At 39.8% G+C, this 19,019-nt stretch overlaps 1 protein-coding gene across 2 annotated transcripts in view; it reads left to right on the forward strand.

Annotated features, from left to right (window-relative positions):
* Window positions 1–19,019, forward strand: part of cpne5b (copine Vb) — a 129,756-nt gene that overhangs the window by 96,902 nt on the left and 13,835 nt on the right. For both annotated transcript variants that reach the window (XM_084928037.1, XM_084928036.1), the window contains 5 exons: window positions 7,453–7,494; window positions 7,771–7,846; window positions 9,637–9,690; window positions 10,983–11,044; window positions 14,118–14,164. In XM_084928037.1, the coding sequence (XP_084784163.1) occupies window positions 7,453–7,494; window positions 7,771–7,846; window positions 9,637–9,690; window positions 10,983–11,044; window positions 14,118–14,164 (281 nt within the window). The remainder of the gene's footprint in view (window positions 1–7,452; window positions 7,495–7,770; window positions 7,847–9,636; window positions 9,691–10,982; window positions 11,045–14,117; window positions 14,165–19,019) is intronic.

Raw genomic sequence — 19,019 nt, forward strand, 5'->3', positions numbered from 1 at the left:
CTACACCTTGCCTCCATGAGTCAGTGGATGACCGACTGCTGATTTGCTTTCCTGTATTAGTTGGCACACATTCATCCCAGTCGTTGCACCAGTTGACAAAAGGAGAAGCTGAAGTTTAACAAGACTCTCCAAAGTGACATCTCTAAATGAATAAGACTAGCAAGACACAGTGTCTCCGCTGTAAAAGTAAAGCATCCGTCCCACTTCCTGCAAGATTTTCTCCTCCAAACAAGACAAACAGCCACTGGAAGCCAAATAAAAAATAGTGCTGCACATGGTCTCTCCACTCTATTCAGCTTGCCATTTATTTTAATAGGTTTTAAATGTGAGACCATGTTGAGCTTCCCAGGCTACGCCTTGTCCCTAAAATAGTTTATATTGTAGTGATGTGCACTTTAGGCATGAATCTATGAAATTCCAATGATTCAAACTCTCAAATCAGGTGATTAAAAAATGGCATTTCTGTTTCATTTTCAGTGTCTTTGTTAAATCCTAAACTTCCAATGGGAGCTGACTGTAAATATTTCAGTGACAGCCGTATGTTATTTTGGCTGACTTCCCCTCCAGTCACAGGACATTTTTTTTTCAGCCAGTGTGGTGTTGCATCTAAAAACATCCACGTGCTGCCAAAGGAGTGTCCGAGGGCTTTAATGTATTCTACTACTTCTGTTGAAATAGTTTCAAAAGGCTGATGTTGTCAGTCTCCCATTTGGGGAGCACAGCTAATGGATGACCGCACCCTTTTAACACCCCATCAGTGGACAAACTGAAAAGATATGACGAAGGGGGTCTGTCACCGCAAGACACATCCATCTGTGAGTTTAAATTACTCAGCATGCTTTGGTTCACCTAACCTCTCTCTCTCCCCTCAAATACAATTAAAAGCCACACTGCCTCGTTATAAAAGCAAGACGAAGAACAAGTGGCAGAAGGAGGTGTGAGCATAAAAGCTGAACTTTTTAGCAACGTGACAAAATATTTGATTTGTTGAGTCTCTCTTATATAGCCAGCTGGATCGCTCACAATAGTGAGCTGTTGAATACCTCGTAGCAGGTGATAACAAGGAGCTGCCAGGTGTGTACTCAGCCTACAATAGCCCAGATGGAGCGGCCGCTGAGAGGGTATGCTTATAAAGAGGTAGACTTCATAACAGATTTCAAAACTTAACCAGAACTTTTGGAGTTGAATAGCTCAAAAAAAAGAAGATAATTTTTTTAGTTTTTTTTTACTATTTCTAAATTCAGAGTATCAGTGAGGCAGTTTTGCCACCACAGAAACTCCAGCTGTTTGGCATCACTGGAACCCCGTTTTATGAGTTTTTGAGTCATAACTAATAATCTCGATTGTTATGTTTTACGATAAGTAATATTCAGTAAGAGTAATATTTACCAATCAGAGATAACCAATCGCTGTCGCTGCATTTGTTCGTGTCCACTCCATTCTAAATCAGGTTTGGGCTTAACCGTGACCTTTTCCATTCACATTTTTCAGCTTTTCCCCAGACTCGATGCAGTTTTACCCAGACTACTTTGTAATGCTACCTGGTGATGGGCACCGCTTTGAAGGCTGAAGTCAGAAAACAAAAATCCTTGTGCAGGAAGCACCACAGACTGCATGAAAGACTTTAATGTAATTGACTGCAGCTTTACCCTGCAAGATACGCACTGATACATATCTGTGGTTGTTTTGAAGCAAGTATAAACTAAATCCCCCTGTGCAGAGTGGGGTACATGATGTATTACTGCATACACGCACTACTGCACCTCAGCTGTTGTACAGAAAGTGCTGCTTGTTATTGTTAGGAAACAGCAAATGGAAATCCCAGATCAATCCAGGAACTACTGGCCAAAATATTTTAGTCAGATCAGCTGGCAGTCTTCTAAAATACCCTGCAAACAAGAAAGTGAAGGATTAACAAAAAAACCACATTTCAACTTTGCTAGCGAGTGTCAGGATGGCACAGTGATTAGGCAGGCCATCCTTCCGGTGGCAGCAGAATCCAGTTGAATCCCTGGTGACAGCAAGCATCTGATCCTTGAACAAATTTAAGGAACAAGACGACATATTGGCAAACAACAGGCGAGTGAAAGTGAAGGAAAGGAAGCAGATGAGATGGAGAGGGGGGAGAAATGAATGAGAAAAGGAAGACATTTAACAGGCAGCAAAGGCAAGTCGAACCGGAGAAGGAAAAGCAGAGATCCAGCGTGTCAAAGGCATTGTTCCAGTCAAGGAGAAGAAAATGAGGGAGTGTGAAGAGAAATAAGACAAGTGGAAGACACTTCCAAGTTGTTCTATATTCAGCTCCACAATTGGTTGTGTGGGAAAATCTCACCTTTCTAGTGTATTTCATCAGCGTAGGCGGTACCTAAGGTATATATTTAAACACTAATAAATAATTTCAAACACCAAAAGAGTCATTTCTTCCTCATTAACATCCTAGCCTGGGTGACTCAAATATCATCTATTTTTATTCCTGGCAAAAGATCACAGACAGATCTGTGTAATTGGAGCTGAGGAATTGTTCGGTATCAAACGCGGTCTCCCTTTTTGTCACTCAATTATATAGGCCCCCATTACTGAAAATGAGTCGTGTTCATTAAAGATGCCTCAGAATAGTAGCCAAAGATATCACTGGCAGATTAGTTTTGGAGTGTATATTGTTCTCAAGGTTCAATTGAGCCACTCGAGGATCCGGGCCGCCCGTGTCCTTTGATACGGCTGTAAGATTACAGAGATTTAAATTAAAGTTGTGTCAAATGTTAGAAGCAGGTCTGATGTGGTCCTTTATTGGAGTAGCATGACATACACTTAAGCACTTGTTACTCAATTTGTTCCTGTATATAGACTGGTGAGAGGATTACGTAGTTTTTTTCCTCTGCCCATTATTTCTATTTCCCTCCCTCGAGGAGAAGCACCATGTTCCTACCATCGAAGATGACAAGCACATTTTGAAGATTACCTCAAAAGAACAAACTGTCACCACAGAGCGACAGGGGCCATGTGGCTGGGAAGGTGGCTGGGCTCATATCAGGCATCTTTCAGTTATGCAGTGACAAGAAAGAAATCTATGATCTACTGGTTGCTTATATTTTCTTTGGATCTGGTTGGTGTCAGTACTTGTGTAACTCGAAGTCGGGGAGGGAGGGGAGGTATGGGGGTTAGATCAATGTGACTCCGAAATGAAAGAGCCGAGAAAAGTTTTCGCTTCTCTGCTGGGACATTGTTTCTGCTGCATTTTTGTAAAATGTCATCAGTTTGCAAATGGCAATTTTTTGAAGGGAGCGCTTTATACGAGTTGACGTTTTCTCTTGCAACATGCAGCCAGCAGCTCAGCCTTGTTCTAATGTTAGCGAGTATCCCTGTTAGAGAACCGAGTGACGTCTGTTTTAACTGATTTCGGGGCTCCCTGAGCACGGTGTCAAAATATTTTCTCCTGGTAAAGTGTAGCTGTTGTTCGTGTCCTTAAAAATAACCTTTGATAAAACTGTTGGCGGAGACTTGGGTTTATTTTTTTTACACAGAACAGAAGCTTCACATATGCACTGCAGTGTATTTATTTTAATCTCTTTTGTCCTGAGAAATAACTTTTCCGTTAATATCTGTTTTAAAAATCCACTTTAAGACATTGCAGAATTGTTGTAAAGATGCCGTTTGGATTCTGTAGTTGTAACAACCAACTGACAAAACAATCCACTGCATTCACATTGAAGGACGTCAAAAATCTGCCATTTAGTGAGGAAGCCACCAACATCACTGTGGTACACACAAAATATTTCTTTGGCTTGGTTCTCATTTCAAAAGTTTGACCTATCAGGACATTAAAAAAACATTCTGATCCTCAGCAAGTCTTAAAATTGGGTAAATGTGACCTCTGATGAAAAATAAAACATTGCGTGTTACACTGTCTGATTATTTATTTAACAAAAAACAAAAAGCAGAAGCAGCATAAGTACCCCATAACTGCTTCCATAGGAATTCAGAGGGCGAATAGCAGCCTGATAATCAAATGCATGTGATTAACTGATCATCAGGGTGTGAGCACCTCTGTAAAAGCAGAGGTTTGTTTAGTTTGCAGGTCTGGGGCATTTGAGTGTGTCAGCAATGATCTTAGAGCGGTAATTGTTGCTGCACATCAATCTGGGAACTGTTAGAAGGCCATTTCCAAACAATTTGAAGTCCATCATTCTACAGTGAGAAACATTATTCACAAGTGGAAAACATTCAATCTTCCCAGTCACCAATTTTGCCAGGAGTAGACGTACCAACAATTTCACACAGACTGTACAATGTTCAGAATTACAAAAAACTCCAGACAACAAAGACAAAGACACCTCTGCAGTCTGCAGGCCTCAGTTAGCATGTTAAATGTTTAAGTGAGTGACTGTAGAAGTAGAAAAAGTGTGAACAAGTACGACTTGTTTAGAAGTGTTGTCATATCTGTGTTGTATCGGAACAAACCAATAGACTTCTTCAACACTGTCATTGAATCATGGGTAGACTTCAATGCTTCTGCATTTTGGCTTAGTTTTTGTTAAATAATTGCACAGTGTGATATGTGTTGTGTTCTTGTTCATCTTTGGTTGTATTTACCATCTTTTAGGACCTGGTAAGGACTAGATAATGTTTTTATTTTGTCTTAATATGAAAAACTTTCTTTTTACAACCACTTTAAATAATAATTTAAGTTTTTTGTACTATAAGAAGGCACTAAGAAACCATAAGACACCACTTAGAAACTGCTAATAAACCTGTTCATGCAGTGGCATGAACAGGTTTATTAGCAGCAAGGTCATAGTTAATATCCCTTTTGGGAGCTTGCTGTTTTCCACTTTCACTCACTGCTTGTTTAGGCAGACTGAAAATAACTTAATTAGGTCTGTGGAAAGGATTGTGGTTTTGCTTAGTTTATTCCTCTTTCACACACCTCACTACTCAAGAGTACCCAGTACATTTCAGCGTGATTCTAAGAGGTCCTGACCAACTATCCATGTGTAACAACGAAGGAGCGAGACTCTTCCCACTACTAAAGGTCACTTCTTCGCGCTTTGACACAAACCTTTAACCTCACACGATCAGTCATCATATGAGCAGGCGTTCTTCTCAAGGTCTGGGGTTGGTTTGATGGAAATTACGGGTTACCTAGGAGCTTTATAACAACTGTCTAAACGTCAAAACAATGTTCACCAAAGTGAAGAAGCAAAGCAAAAGCAAATCTCTACTTACTACCTTGTTTTATTGCATTGAACATAAAGAAGCACCCTCACGCTCACCTGTAGTCTTTCCATTTCTAAAAACCTTTTCCCTAAAGCTGCGTGCACAGTTAAGCGACTTGCTTGGTCGCTTGTAGACATTCCAGGCTCAGGTTGTCCAGGTTATCCTCTAGCATATTTATCACCTGGACAAATGTATGGGCTCAAAATGTGGTCATAAATATTTTGTACTTGTAAAAAAGATTTGTGTGTGTGTAAAAAAGATTTGTATGTGTAAAAAAGATTTGTATGTGTAAAAAAGATTTGTGTGTGCGTAAAAAAGATTTGTATGTGTAAAAAGAATTTGTGTGTGTGTAAAAAAGATTTGTGTGTGCGTAAAAAAGATTTGTGTGTGGACTTAGCCCAAAAAAACCCCTGCAAGTTACAAGTACGAATTTTGACCCTATTTTTCTTCCTTTCATCTGATTGGTCAATGTCATGTCAATCACAAATGTAACAATCCAATCAGAGAACAGATGGGTTTGGCTGTCGGAGGGGCGCTTTTTTGAACTGCAGGTCCTTGAAGGGTAATACAGTTTGAAGCTGGAGGATCTCTATATAAATATCCGATAGCAGCTAGGTCCCCTAACCAGTGTTGCCAACTTAGCGACTTTGTCGCTATATTTAGCGAGTTTTCAGACCCCTTAGCGACTTTTTTTCTAAAAAAAGTCGCTAAAAAGGAGGAGCAGGGTTGGAATTGTGACATTAAAAAAAACAATAATTGCTAAAAGAAATTTAATTTGTAGTTCTAAATAAACTCTAAATGCATTTAGGACGTTTTTTACTCACTTTATGTCTCTTCCACGATGTTATTTCTCTCTCCAACAACATAGGTTACAATTAGATTAGCATGACCAATTATGCAAATTAGGTGATGACGTCATGTAGCGACTTCTAGCGACTTTTAGGACAACCAATAGCGACTTTCCTTACTGAGGAGTTGGCAACACTGCCCCTAACTTTCAGCAGCTGTTGAAAGGATAAAGTTGTGGTATATCAGTGGTTAGAAATACCATTATTACTTTAGGATTAGTTTAACACAAAGTCAGGGCTGACCCGGGACCATTGCTGTGAGTCACAGTGCGCAGCATAAAAGTCCTTTCACATCGGATGCAGGATGTGCTGCTAATGCTAACTGCTAACTAAAAGCAAAGGATCCAGAATTTGTTGCGCTGGCTGCTGGGCTCTGTGGGTTTTTGCAGCAGCTCTACCTGTACTAGATGCACCTGCTCCTTGTCTTTTCTGTCTCTGACTTTATGTCCTCTACAAGAGTTTCTGTTTTTTTTGCTGGTTCTTCAAATGTTCAATAAAAACATGTATGCTAATTCATAACGAAGAAAGCTTTGTAATGAAGACTGTCATTTCCAAAACACTGCCCGCCCCCACCCCGCGGTCCGCAGCGCTGTTGAAAAGGCTGTGGAAGTCCCTATATTAAACACGTAGACCTGTGACACAAAAATCACCAAACTTGGACGACCACAGACTGTTTTCCTTCGTGGTGATGAAGGAAAACGCTGGGTTGGCATGTAAAAGGGCATTTATTCCCTTCAAGGACCTGCAGTTCAAAAAAAGCGCCCCTCCGACAGCCAAACCCATCTGTTCTCTGATTGGATTGTTACATTTGTGATTGACATGACATTGACCAATCAGATGAAAGGAAGAAAAATAGGGTCAAAATTCGTACTTGTAACTTGCAGGGGTTTTTTTGGGCTAAGTCCACACACAAATCTTTTTTACACATACAAATCTTTTTTACACATACAAATCTTTTTTACACATACAAATCTTTTTTACGCACACACAAATCTTTTTTACACATACAAATCTTTTTTACACATACAAATCTTTTTTACGCACACACAAATCTTTTTTACACATACAAATCTTTTTTACAAGTACAAAATATTTATGACCACATTTTGAGCCCATACAAATGTCAGTCAGTGATATTTTTCACTCCTGTTGATGGTCGCTTCAGTTGCTCGACAGGAAGCCCATTTCACATCAACAGCGGTTATAAAGTTTCCAAATTCACTTTCTATTGTGACCAGCTGACACATCACTGCAAATTGCTTCCAGTGTGTACACAGCTTAAGTATCTTTTGCTAAATATTGAATCCACATCTTGTCTAAAAAAGTTTTTAATCACAGCTAACATTATTATGGGTCGTGTTTGTGTGTATGTTCTGTTTGGTTTCCCCAGAACAATCAAAGTGGAGGTGTATGACTGGGATAGGGATGGAAGGTGAGTATATTAACCAAGAAATTACATGACTAGTCAGAATCTGAGAAATCTTTAATGTACAGTTACTGTTTAAGACCATATTTAATTATATGTAACTCACTCTTACTTAGCTGTACAATAATCTCAAAAGGCCAAGAACTCAAGGTTCAAACTTTACTTAAGAATGTTATAATTTCCTGTCACGAAGTTCCATCTTATCCCAACCCTCTCCCCTGTTATTTGTAATAGAAATGCTTCTAGTTACTGATGCTTCTCCCCCTTTATTTCTTATCCCAGCCATGATTTCATTGGGGATTTTACCACCAGCTACCGAGAGCTAGCTCGAGGGCAGAGCCAGTTCAATGTGTATGAGGTAATTCCAGCATTCTCACCATTCAAGTGCATGTCTAGAGGCTTCTGAGGTCTAGAAACCCTCTACACTTGGGATCCTGGATCCCATTTTTGACAGGACTGACATTGCTGTCTTTGACATCATTGCATTGTTTTGTATTACATTAAAAAAAAACCCTCCATTTCATTTGATAGTCTCCACTCCTGCAACGCAAAAATCCATAATGAAGACACACTGAAAAAGTTATTCCATACTTTTTTCTTATAAAACAGTATTTGAGCATGTCTGCCCACCTCCTCCTTTCAGTAATACATCAAATTAATGGTTTCTTCTGCTGATGTTCTTTTAAACCCAAGATTTATTTTGCTGCTATAATCACCTGGATGCTGACACACATAAAAATACAGCTATTAGCAGCAGCACGAAACAGGATTAATAGGGGAACAATCCAGGGATTTAGAATGATCAGAGTTATTTCTCAGTGCTTCTCAGGGGACAGCTTACCATGTCTCTTCTCTTAATAGCATACAATTTAGCTCTGTATGCAAATTACAAACACATCTCATTTAAATATCTCATTCTGGGGATCTGCTTTTGCCAAAATGACATAGGTGTATCCCATGTTTACATAAAAATCCCACTTTATTTTGGGCAGAATAGAATGCATTGCATTAATCTAAGAGGCAATGCCTTTATGCTAATATTCAAGATTAGAATCTAATATTAAATATTTAGGCGACCATCTTTAATGAACCACAACTATTTTTTGAGGGGGGGGCGCAGTTGAAAGCTAATATCTTAGCAAAGAAGACATGTCAATACCTTTACGCCTCTGTGATTCGGTGGCCTTCAGCAAAGGACGAATACCTGTCTTTTAGATGTCAGCTCCATTATACGCTACTGTTGATTCCTCTCTGCCTCCCGGGGAGACTGAAAGGCCCTTTAGTTTTTGCATCAGCAGATTGTTCAGTGTGTCAGACAAATTGCCATCCCTCCACGTTAAATTAGGGGCTGTCACTTCCATGCCTAGTAGCCATAGAGAATTGAGGTAATGAGCTGAGACGTCTTTGGTCTTCAGATTGACAATTCCGTCTTGTTTTGGAACCGTTAGAATACCAGTAAAGCAAATGTACACCTCGCACCTTGAGCCCGTCTCACCCCATCGAGTCATTGCAACCTGAGATTCATGTTTGAATTTCCAGTCTCCAGTAATGTCACTGACGTGCATCCATTTCTAGTTTTTCTAATCTTCCTTTGCAGGAGCGGCGCTTTCTTATAATACTCATCTATTATTTCATAAACACGCGCCCTTTCTCACCTCACTTGTTTCCTTGTTGCTCCTCCATCAGTCATATAGACACACTCACTGTTCCATCCTGCCTCCACGCTGCATACATCTGTGTGATGGCACGCAGTCTCTGTGTGCCACCCACACGCATGCCTTCATTACATTTGTTGCCTCCAATTAGGGTGGAATTATATCATCAAACCAAAGGGTGTGTATGTGTAAAAGGAAACATTGCTTTAGAGTGTGTAAAAATACATCTGGCCCAGTGATGTAGTATTTTTTTTTTTTTGGTGAATGTAAAGGTTTGGTATGAAAGAGGCCGCTTTACAGTTTGCATAAAATGTTTGCAGCTAATAAGCACAGCCCAGAATCAGTTCTGGTTTAAAGGCATTTTGTGTTACTAACTCTGGTAAGCTAGTGGCAGTAATAAATGTATAAATACTTTTCATATAAAGTATTTCTATGCTCAGCACATGATGGACTGGATTTTGGATTTCCTTTTCCTTTCCTTGTTTGTTTGTAGGTGATTAATACCAAAAAGAAAATGAAGAAAAAGAAATATGTCAACTCTGGAACAGTGAGTACAGTTTCAACACTAATCAGGGCTGGCAGACTGCCGCTTTTCTGTTTCACACCTACTTTTCTTTTGTTAATGATTCCCTCTTTAATTTTCATGCAAGTGTTGTGGAAGACTTTGGAAGGTGTGCTTTCTATATCTGGACAACAGCATGAAGCACTCTACATGTTCTCTTTAATTGTCCACAGACCTGTTAATTAAACATGACGCACGATTGAGGCTACGTCTACACTAATACACTGGATAATTTGAAAACGGCGTTTTTCTCTAAAAACGTTGTTTTCAAGCGTTTCTGACCAGTTGTTCACCCACACTGAAATGATCGAAAATGCTACGTTCCTGTGTTGCACATGGGTGAAAACGTAAGATGATTCGACCTGCCTCATTTCTGTCTGCTCTTTATTTACTTTCTTATTTGCTCTTTGACGTTGCGGCAAAATGTCAAGGACAAGCACAGAGTTTTTTAAATGGACTAACAATGAGGTGGAGTTCTTGCTGCGAGTAACACAAAAGTACAAAGTTGCAAAAGCGATTGAGATTTAAAGAATTTGAAGAAAAGCTATCTGGAGGATGTACAGACTGATATAAATCTTTAATAGGGCTGTCAAAATTGAGAGCAAACAAAACAACTGCTGTATAATGCCCTCCGTAATCTTAGTTTAATTGGTCACATGACTGCTACACATGACTAAAATACATCATCGTTTTCAAAAAGGCTCCGGGTTCGCTGTCCACACTGCGACGCCAAAACGGCGTTTTCAAATGTATCCGCTTTGGAGAGCGTTTTCAAAACGCGGTGTTTTCCTTGACCGAAAACGCCGTCTCAGTGTGGACGGGAGGCCAAAACGGAGAGAAAAAGATGCATTTTAAAACAAAAACTTATTAGTGTGGGCATGGCCTGAGTATATAGTACTTTAGGTAATTATGTTAAAAGAGAAATTTTATAATAAAAATGTATATGAGCGGGACAAAAGAAGGCTGACAGAACCTTAAAGACATGTGTTGAGTAGCCACCACCTGCAGCCATTTGTGACATTTGTGATTTCCACAGAGCTTACCTAGCAGCGCAGCTGTGAACACGTAATGCGTACAAATTTATCTCATCTTCTCTTCAAACGTCTCCTCCGGCAATGCAAATGAGTCTTTCATCAGAAAGCGGCCGGCTCACATCTTTTACCAGAGAGAGCATAAAGTGCTCAACTAAGACAAGATGTGGAGTTTATTTTGGATTTAGGGGAAAACATCAATACCTCTGCATTTAATCAAGTGTCTATCCTTGTCTTTAATTTCAGGTGACCCTGCTTTCCTTCTCAGTGGAGTCGGAGTTCACCTTCTTAGATTACATTAAAGGAGGGTGAGTGGGAACGACCACCTTCAAACTGAAAGAAACCATGAAATTGCCTTTTACTTGTAATGCCTTACTATGACTAAAAGCCTGTCGTAAATAACGCCTCTGTCGAAGCATAAATCAAGAGAGGGAACATTTATAACTAATGCAGAAATACTTGGGTGGTTTCATCTTTGCACTTAATGATGCAGAGTGAGGTCACCGTTAAATATTTGTTGATTTCCCAGAAGTTGAAAGCTCAGCATCATATTTATTAAACCATGCTTGAAACACGAGCCTCTTGGCACATTTGTAGGACACTGAATAATATCAACATTGTGTTCCTTTCCAATATTTGCTTGTCTTCCAGCTCTGATTATTCTCCAAGAACTCTGTAGAAAAATATCTGGCACTTTAATGTTCAAACAATAATTTGAGCCTTTGTTAACATACCAAAAACCGTCTGTGTGGTCTTCATTAAAAATGTTATTAAAATACTTTCCTATCTTTCATGCAGAGGGATCAAAAGTCCAATGTTCCACTGCAACTTTGTTAAACTGACTAATAAGTTCATAGCTGGAGTTATCTGGGGCATTCAAACTCCAAATGTATATTTAATGAGTTCTAAAAGATAAACGGTACAGTACCAGCCCTCCAACTTCAGTTAAGCTTTAACACCGGAGGCTGACGTGTGAATATCAAGTCTTTCTCAGGTGAAGTGTGTCTTTCAGGCGGATTGGGCTGTGCTTTGATCTCAAATGTCCCACAACAGCAGGGCAGCTGTCAGAGTTTTTATGTGCTGTGGCAGAGCTGACAAGTGTGACACATTTCGCTGACAGTTCCTGGCGTTGGCTGATTTATGATACAATAACCTTAAAGTTTAGTGGCCTCTCTTCAGAAATATCATCCTCATCAGTCTGGCCCCTATCATTACTGTGGTGCTTACTGAAAGACATCTGAGAGCTGGTTCTTGCAAATGTGAAGGCTCTTTTGAAAATGGATGTAAGTTTGTGAAAGTGTGCCACTTAAGCTGTCCAAACCCTTTGTAACCACAAAACAGGAGAAACACCTCCATCACTGCCATCGTTTCTGCTCCAGCTGTTAAAGCACTTTTCTGTAATATTTAGCTTTACAGCTTTCATTGGGATAAAAGTTGAAGTATGCCTGCTTTTACATCTCATTTTAAAGCCACTGTAATCATAAAAGAGCAAGAACAATCTGACTATTCAAACAGCTTTAAAGCTTTCCACGTCAGTGTAGATCTCTTTCAAACTCAGCAGCACAGAGACCGTAAAGAGGTTAAAGACTGAGAGGACATATGAGGAAAATCATTCAAACATACCTTTTTACCAATCACAAATTTGAAATAGGATGTGTAACAATTGTGTTGTTGTGAATTAACATAAATGCAACACAAACTGTTCCCAGCGACCTGTAGGGCGAGAACAGAAGAACGTGCATAATCGATGCAGCTTGCAGAAACGTACTGTGTATTTTTTGTTCTAAATAATTATCAGTAAGTAGAGGAATATTTTAACTAGCAGCTTGCAAAATGCAGTAGTGTTGTAGTTGTGTTATTAATCGAAACTTCAGACATGCCGTGCGTGACAAATGTATTAGACCACCCCACAATGTAAGATGTAAGCCTGCGGTCCCCGACCCCCTGGCCACGGGCTGGTACCGGTCCGTGAGTCGTTTGGTACCGGGCCGCGAGAGTTGAGGCTCGGGTGTGAACTGTATGGTATTCAGGGTTTTTATCGGTTTTCAGCGTTATTTTTTTATCGTTTTTATCACTAACTCGGTTTCCCTGGGTCCATGTAATGAATAAATCTTTTTTTTTTGGTATCGGTACTGGTTTTATTTTGTTGTATTTATCCGCAACACCTTAAATGGCGGTCCATGAATATATTGTCGGACATAAACTGGTCTGTGGAGCAAAAAAGGTTGGGGACCGCTGGTGTAAGCCACACCTGCTTTTTAACAGCACTTAAGGATTTATCCATCAGCGTTAACAACTCTATAATCAAAATGTTTTTAATGCTAAAATATAATTATTGTTCTTGTCTGTGAATTTCCTACTGTTTCACTGAAAAGCTGGAAAAAATAGTGAAGCACATTATAATTTCTTGATGAAGATAATTACAGTCATCTGCTTGAATTCCTGGACAGATAAAAATGAGTTTTAGTGGGCAGACAAATCCAGTGTGCAAGCTCAAATTTTGGTATAAAAATGTAAATTCGCTTTGTTATTTGCCTAAAAAATAACAAAATAATTTTTTTGTTTTAACCAAAATTTTTGACAGATTAAAAAAATACTTGCGTGTTCTTACTTTCATGAGAGGTGATCAAACAAATTAATGTAAATGAACATAAAAAGTAAATCTCACGCTGAAGAGCTCTGACTTTCCTGCTGTAGATGTACAATTTGCAAACCTGCCCTCCCAGACACTAATTATTTCCAAAATGTCCTAATGAATGAATAAAATGAAGTTTAATTAATGCTAAGGTGAGCAGGGTCAGGCTGTGGCATATTCTGCGTCCCTACCTAAAGCTGAAAGGTTAATGTGAATCCTTAAGTCATTCGTTTTTATTATCATTCTTTTGCTGTTCTCTCTGGTGACTTTCATAGATAATGAGAGGCTGTCTTGTGAGCCCCCGAAGGCCTCGTCTCATTGTTGTAAATTAGAAAGAAGAGGGGAGTGCTTCATCAGCAGGGAAAATTGGATTATGATTTACTCTTAAGTGCTCCATCAGTGTAATTGCTTGTTACCATGCTCCATCTCTCAGAAGCTCCTCGGCACCTCCGGCTTTTCTCGTCGAGGTGAAAGTCAGATAAACAAGATAAAAGAGTGTAATCACTTAAATGTTGTTTGACAACTGGCCGTACCTTGTATATTGATGCAGTTGGTATTGACAGTGAGGCCGATCGATATCATCATATGAAATGCCATGCCGTATGTGATCTCCCTCGTGTCTCTTGGGGTCGTGTGTGGTCGTTGGTATGAGCATGGAAATTTAATGAGCTCTGGCATGTTTTTATTGTTGGCTGCTTTCTGTTGTTGATTTTTTTTCCGATGTCCTCCCCTCCTTACCCTTCTAGGACTCAGATCAATTTCACTGTGGCCATTGATTTCACAGCATCTAACGGTGAGTGATACTAACAGCAAAGTGTGTATGGAGAAGGGGGGTCGGGGGATAAAAATATTTAGCATTGCTCCAAAAGCGTGGCATGTCCAAATTCACAGTGACACAAACCATCACTGCAGGCATGCACGTTGTACACATAGAGTCTCTAACAGCCGATGGCCTGGAAAGTTCTTACTATATGTTTTTTGAGAGCTTAAAGGGTAATTGGAGCACGCGTTTAAGTTTTAAAAAGCAAATAGCACCACACTTAACTGTCATTCCACTACTTATTTCAGTAATTATGACTGAATGCAGTACTGCAAAAGATTTATCTACAAGTCCTAGCTTTCAGCATGAATCACAGTTATTAGGGGGGAAATATAAGTTTCCCTTTTTCCTTTTTTTTGATTTATCACAAACACGCCCCTAGAAGAAAACTTATTTCCTCCCTCAACTTATACCAGCCTGTTTAGTAAAGCTAGTGTTTTTCCACTGTCGGGTTTAAGTAGTTGCATTACTTCCATACAAATCATTAAAAGAAAGAATGTGGACACTTTACCTGGAAGCTTTAACATGTATAAAGTGTACAGTAGCAAAAGTCTTGAGCCTTTGCTTTTAAAGACTTTTTATTGGTTTTAAAGTGCTTCACCATTTTCAGGGAGATGGGTTTTTTTTTGTGTTTTGTGAAGCTACTTAACACTGACCTATGGATCATTCGTATGTGAAAAAGGCACCTAACATGTGAGATTAACAAAGAAGCCATTTTAGTTTATGTCTTTAGGCACTTTGTTTCTATTGTAAAAACATAAAATTTGGTCCCATTTCTTTAGCTGAATTTCCAGAAAAATGATAACAGTTTGACACTTCAAAAAGATGATTCCCAAAAAAACTATTAGCTGAAAACAAAAAAGAGTGTAGAACTGAGCAAAGATCTATGAGCTGCATCAAGCAAAACTCTGATTTTACATAATATAATGTATTTCTGTGCATGTTTTCATATGTTTCAATAAATCCCTATACCTATTTACCATTTTCCTAGCAGACTATAGAGAAAGGAGGGTTTGCTCAAGACTTTTGCACAGTACTCTATCTGTGAGTCCATATTTGAAACCACCTTCGAAGGGTTGTGAGCCACAGATGGTGTTTTCAATCAACTTGTGGCTCCAGAGTATCTGGTTAAATCTCTAGCAATAGTGTCAGATACTAATGTCAGTTCTGCTTTTGTCAACCTCCATCCCACTTTAAAGACCTGCTGCATCAAAAATATGTTGTTGTTTTTTTACAGTAAATCTGCCACCGTTTCCTGTGAAGGCTGGATGTTAGAATGGAAAGCTTAGCAGCTAATAAGAAGGGTGGAATATAGCAGACAATCATTTCTGTGCTGCTTTGAGATTTGCATTTGTGGTGTTAGTCCAGGTGATATGCAATTTGTTGTTATACCCCGGACCCTAATAAAGTCACTTGACCAGGAAAGCAGCAGGATTTGTGCTGTCAGATAGGAAGTAATAAAACTGGTGAGCACATATCACCAGCAACCTCACTGAGGGCAATGACAGCAACATTTTCTAAACACGTCCAAAATATCCCAGCTGGGCAGTTAATACTGAAGGACTTTATGATGTGCCGTTACAGCGGGGCTGTTTAAGAAGGTCACAGTTGTTGATAAGCTTACAGTTTGTTACAACGACTAACAGGGGTGAACATCACAGCTCAGGCTCACTGCAGTTATGTTAATGTGATCAGTGACCGCGGCTAATTGATATTTGGATTTGGTGGATATTTGGTAGAGTATCACTTCCTGTTCCTGCTCAAACACAGTGGTGTTTCTGAGTAGCTTATTTGCTTAGCAATTTAATTAACAACTTTTAAATACATTCTTCTTTCATAGTATAATCTTCACGTGCTTCATCCGAAGCACACTTTCTGTGTACTCACTACCTAATTTATAGCCAAAGTATTCACTCACTGTCTCTGTACTGTTTCGCTAGCTTAGCTTAGCTCGTAGCCAGCTCGTTAGCACCATGGCTACTTCACCTGTCCCTCCTGCACTTTCTTGCTCATTGTGTCAGATGTTTAGTTACTCCTCGGCCTCCTGTAGCAGTAATGATATCTGTAACAAATGTAGCATATTTGCAGCTCTGGAGGCCAGGATTACTGAATTGGAGACTCGGCTTCGCACCCTTCATTCACCCGTAGCTAGCCAGGCCCCTGTAGCTGGTGCAGCCGAAGATAGCGTAGGCCCCGCTAGCTGTTCCCCGGCAGACCCCAAGCAGCTGGGGAAAGAGGGCGGCTGGGTCACGGTGAGGAGGAAGCATAGTCCTAAACAGAAGCCCCAGGTACACCACCAACCCGTTCATGTGTCTAACCGTTTTTCCCCACTCGGTGACACACCCGCCGGGGGTCAAACTCTGGTAATTGGTGATTCTGTTCTCAGACATGTGAAGCTAGAGACACCAGCAACCATAGTCAATTGTCTTCCAGGGGCCAGAGCAGGCGACATTGAAGGAAATTTAAAACTGCTGGCTAAGGGTAAACGTAAATTCAGTAAAATCATAATTCACATCGGCAGTAATGACACCCGGTTACGCCAATCGGAGGTCACTAAAATCAATATTGAATCGATGTGCAACTTTGCTAAAACAATGTCGGACTCTGTAATTTTCTCTGGTCCCCTCCCCAATCAGACCAGGAGTGACATTTTTAGCCGCATGTTCTCCTTAAATTGCTGGCTGTCTGAGTGGTGTCCCAGAAACGATGTGGGCTTCATAGATAATTGGCAAACCTTCTGGAGGAAACCTGGTCTTGTTAGGAGAGACGGCATCCATCCCACTTTGGATGGAGCAGCTCTCATTTCTAGAAATATGGACAAATTTATTAAACCCCCCAAAATATGACTATCCAGAGTTGGGACCAGGAAGCAGAGTTGCAGTCTTACACGCCTCTCTGCAGCTTCTCTCCTCCTGCTACCCCCCCCAAAAACCCATCTCCATCGAGACTGTGTCAGCTTCCAAAAAGACAAAAAAAAACTAAAAACCAGCAACAAACAACTTAAACATAAACAATCAAAAAGAAAGAACAATACAGTATCCACATCTGAACCAAAGAGTAAAACAGTGAAATGTGGATTATTAAATATTAGGTCTCTCTCCTCCAAGTCTCTGTTAGTACATGACTTAATAATTGATCAACAAATTGATTTACTCTGCCTTACAGAAACTTGGTTGCAGCAGGATGATTATGTTAGTTTAAATGAATCAACACCCCCGAGTCATTCTAACTACCAGAAACCTCGAAGCACAGGCCGAGGGGGCGGTGTGGCAGCAATTTTTCACACCAGCCTATTAATTAATGAAAGACCAAGACAGACTTTTAATTCATTTGAAAGCCTGATGCTTAACATTGTCCACCCCAGCTGTGAAACTCAGAAACCAGTCTTACTTGTTATCATCTATCGTCCACCTGGGCCTTACACAGAGTTTCTGTCTGATTTCTCAGACTTTATATCTAATTTAGTTCTGAGCTCAAATAAAATAATTATTGTGGGTGATTTTAACATCCATGTAGATGCTAAAAATGACAGCCTCAACATGGCATTTAGTCTGTTATTAGACTCAATTGGCTTCTCTCAAAATGTAAAAGAACCCACCCACCACTTTAATCACACTCTAGATCTTGTTTTAACATATGGCATAGAAACTGAACATTTAACAGTGTTTCCTGAAAACCCTCTCCTGTCTGATCATTTCCTGATAACATTTACATTTACAATAATTGATTACACAGCGGTGGAGAGTAGATTTTATCAAAGTAGATGTCTTTCTGAAAGCGCTGTAACTAAGTTTAAGAATATAATCCACCCACTGTTATCATCTTCAATGCCCTGTACCAACACAGAGCAGAGCAGCTATCTGAACGCTACCCCAACAGAGGTTTATTATCTTGTTAATAATTTCACCTCCTCACTACGTACGACTCTGGATACTGTAGCTCCAGTGAAAACTAAGGTCTCTAATCAGAAGTACCTGACTCCGTGGTATAATTCTCAAACACGTACCCTAAAGCAGATGACTCGTAATCTGGAGAGGAAATGGCGTGTCACAAATTTAGAGGATCATCATTTAGCCTGGAGAAATAGTTTGCTGCTTTATAAGAAAGCCCTCCGCAAAGCCAGAACATCTTACTATTCATCACTGATTGAAGAAAATAAGAACAACCCCAGGTTTCTCTTCAGCACTGTAGCCAGGCTGACAAAGAGTCAGAGCTCTGTTGAGCCAACCATCCCTTTAACGTTAACTAGTAATGACTTCATGAACTTCTTCACAAATAAAATTTTTATCATTAGAGAAAAAATTACCAGTAATCATCCCACAGATGTAATATTATCTACAGCTACTCTTAGTACCATTGATGTTAAGTTAGACTCTTTTTCTCCAATTGATCTTTCTGAGTTAACTTCAATAATTACTTCCTCCAAACCATCAACGTGTCTTTTAGACCCCATTCCTACAAAACTGCTCAAAGAAGTCCTGCCATTGATTAATTCTTCGATCTTAAATATGATCAACCTATCTCTAATGGTCGGCTATGTACCACAGGCCTTCAAGCTGGCTGTGGTTAAACCTTTACTCAAAAAGCCATCTCTAGATCCAGCAGTCTTAGCTAATTATAGGCCAATCTCCAACCTTCCTTTCATATCAAAAATCCTTGAAAGAGTAGTTGTCAAACAGCTAACAGATCATCTGCAGAGGAATGGTTTATTTGAAGAGTTTCAGTCAGGTTTCAGAGCTCATCACAGCACAGAAACAGCTTTAGTGAAGGTTACAAATGATCTTCTTATGGCCTCTGACAGTGGACTCATCTCTGTGCTTGTCCTGCT

This window comes from Perissodus microlepis, chromosome 5, assembly GCF_051167445.1.
Source record: "Perissodus microlepis isolate ML-2025 ecotype Zambia chromosome 5, ASM5116744v1, whole genome shotgun sequence".
Lineage (NCBI taxonomy): Eukaryota > Metazoa > Chordata > Actinopteri > Cichliformes > Cichlidae > Perissodus > Perissodus microlepis.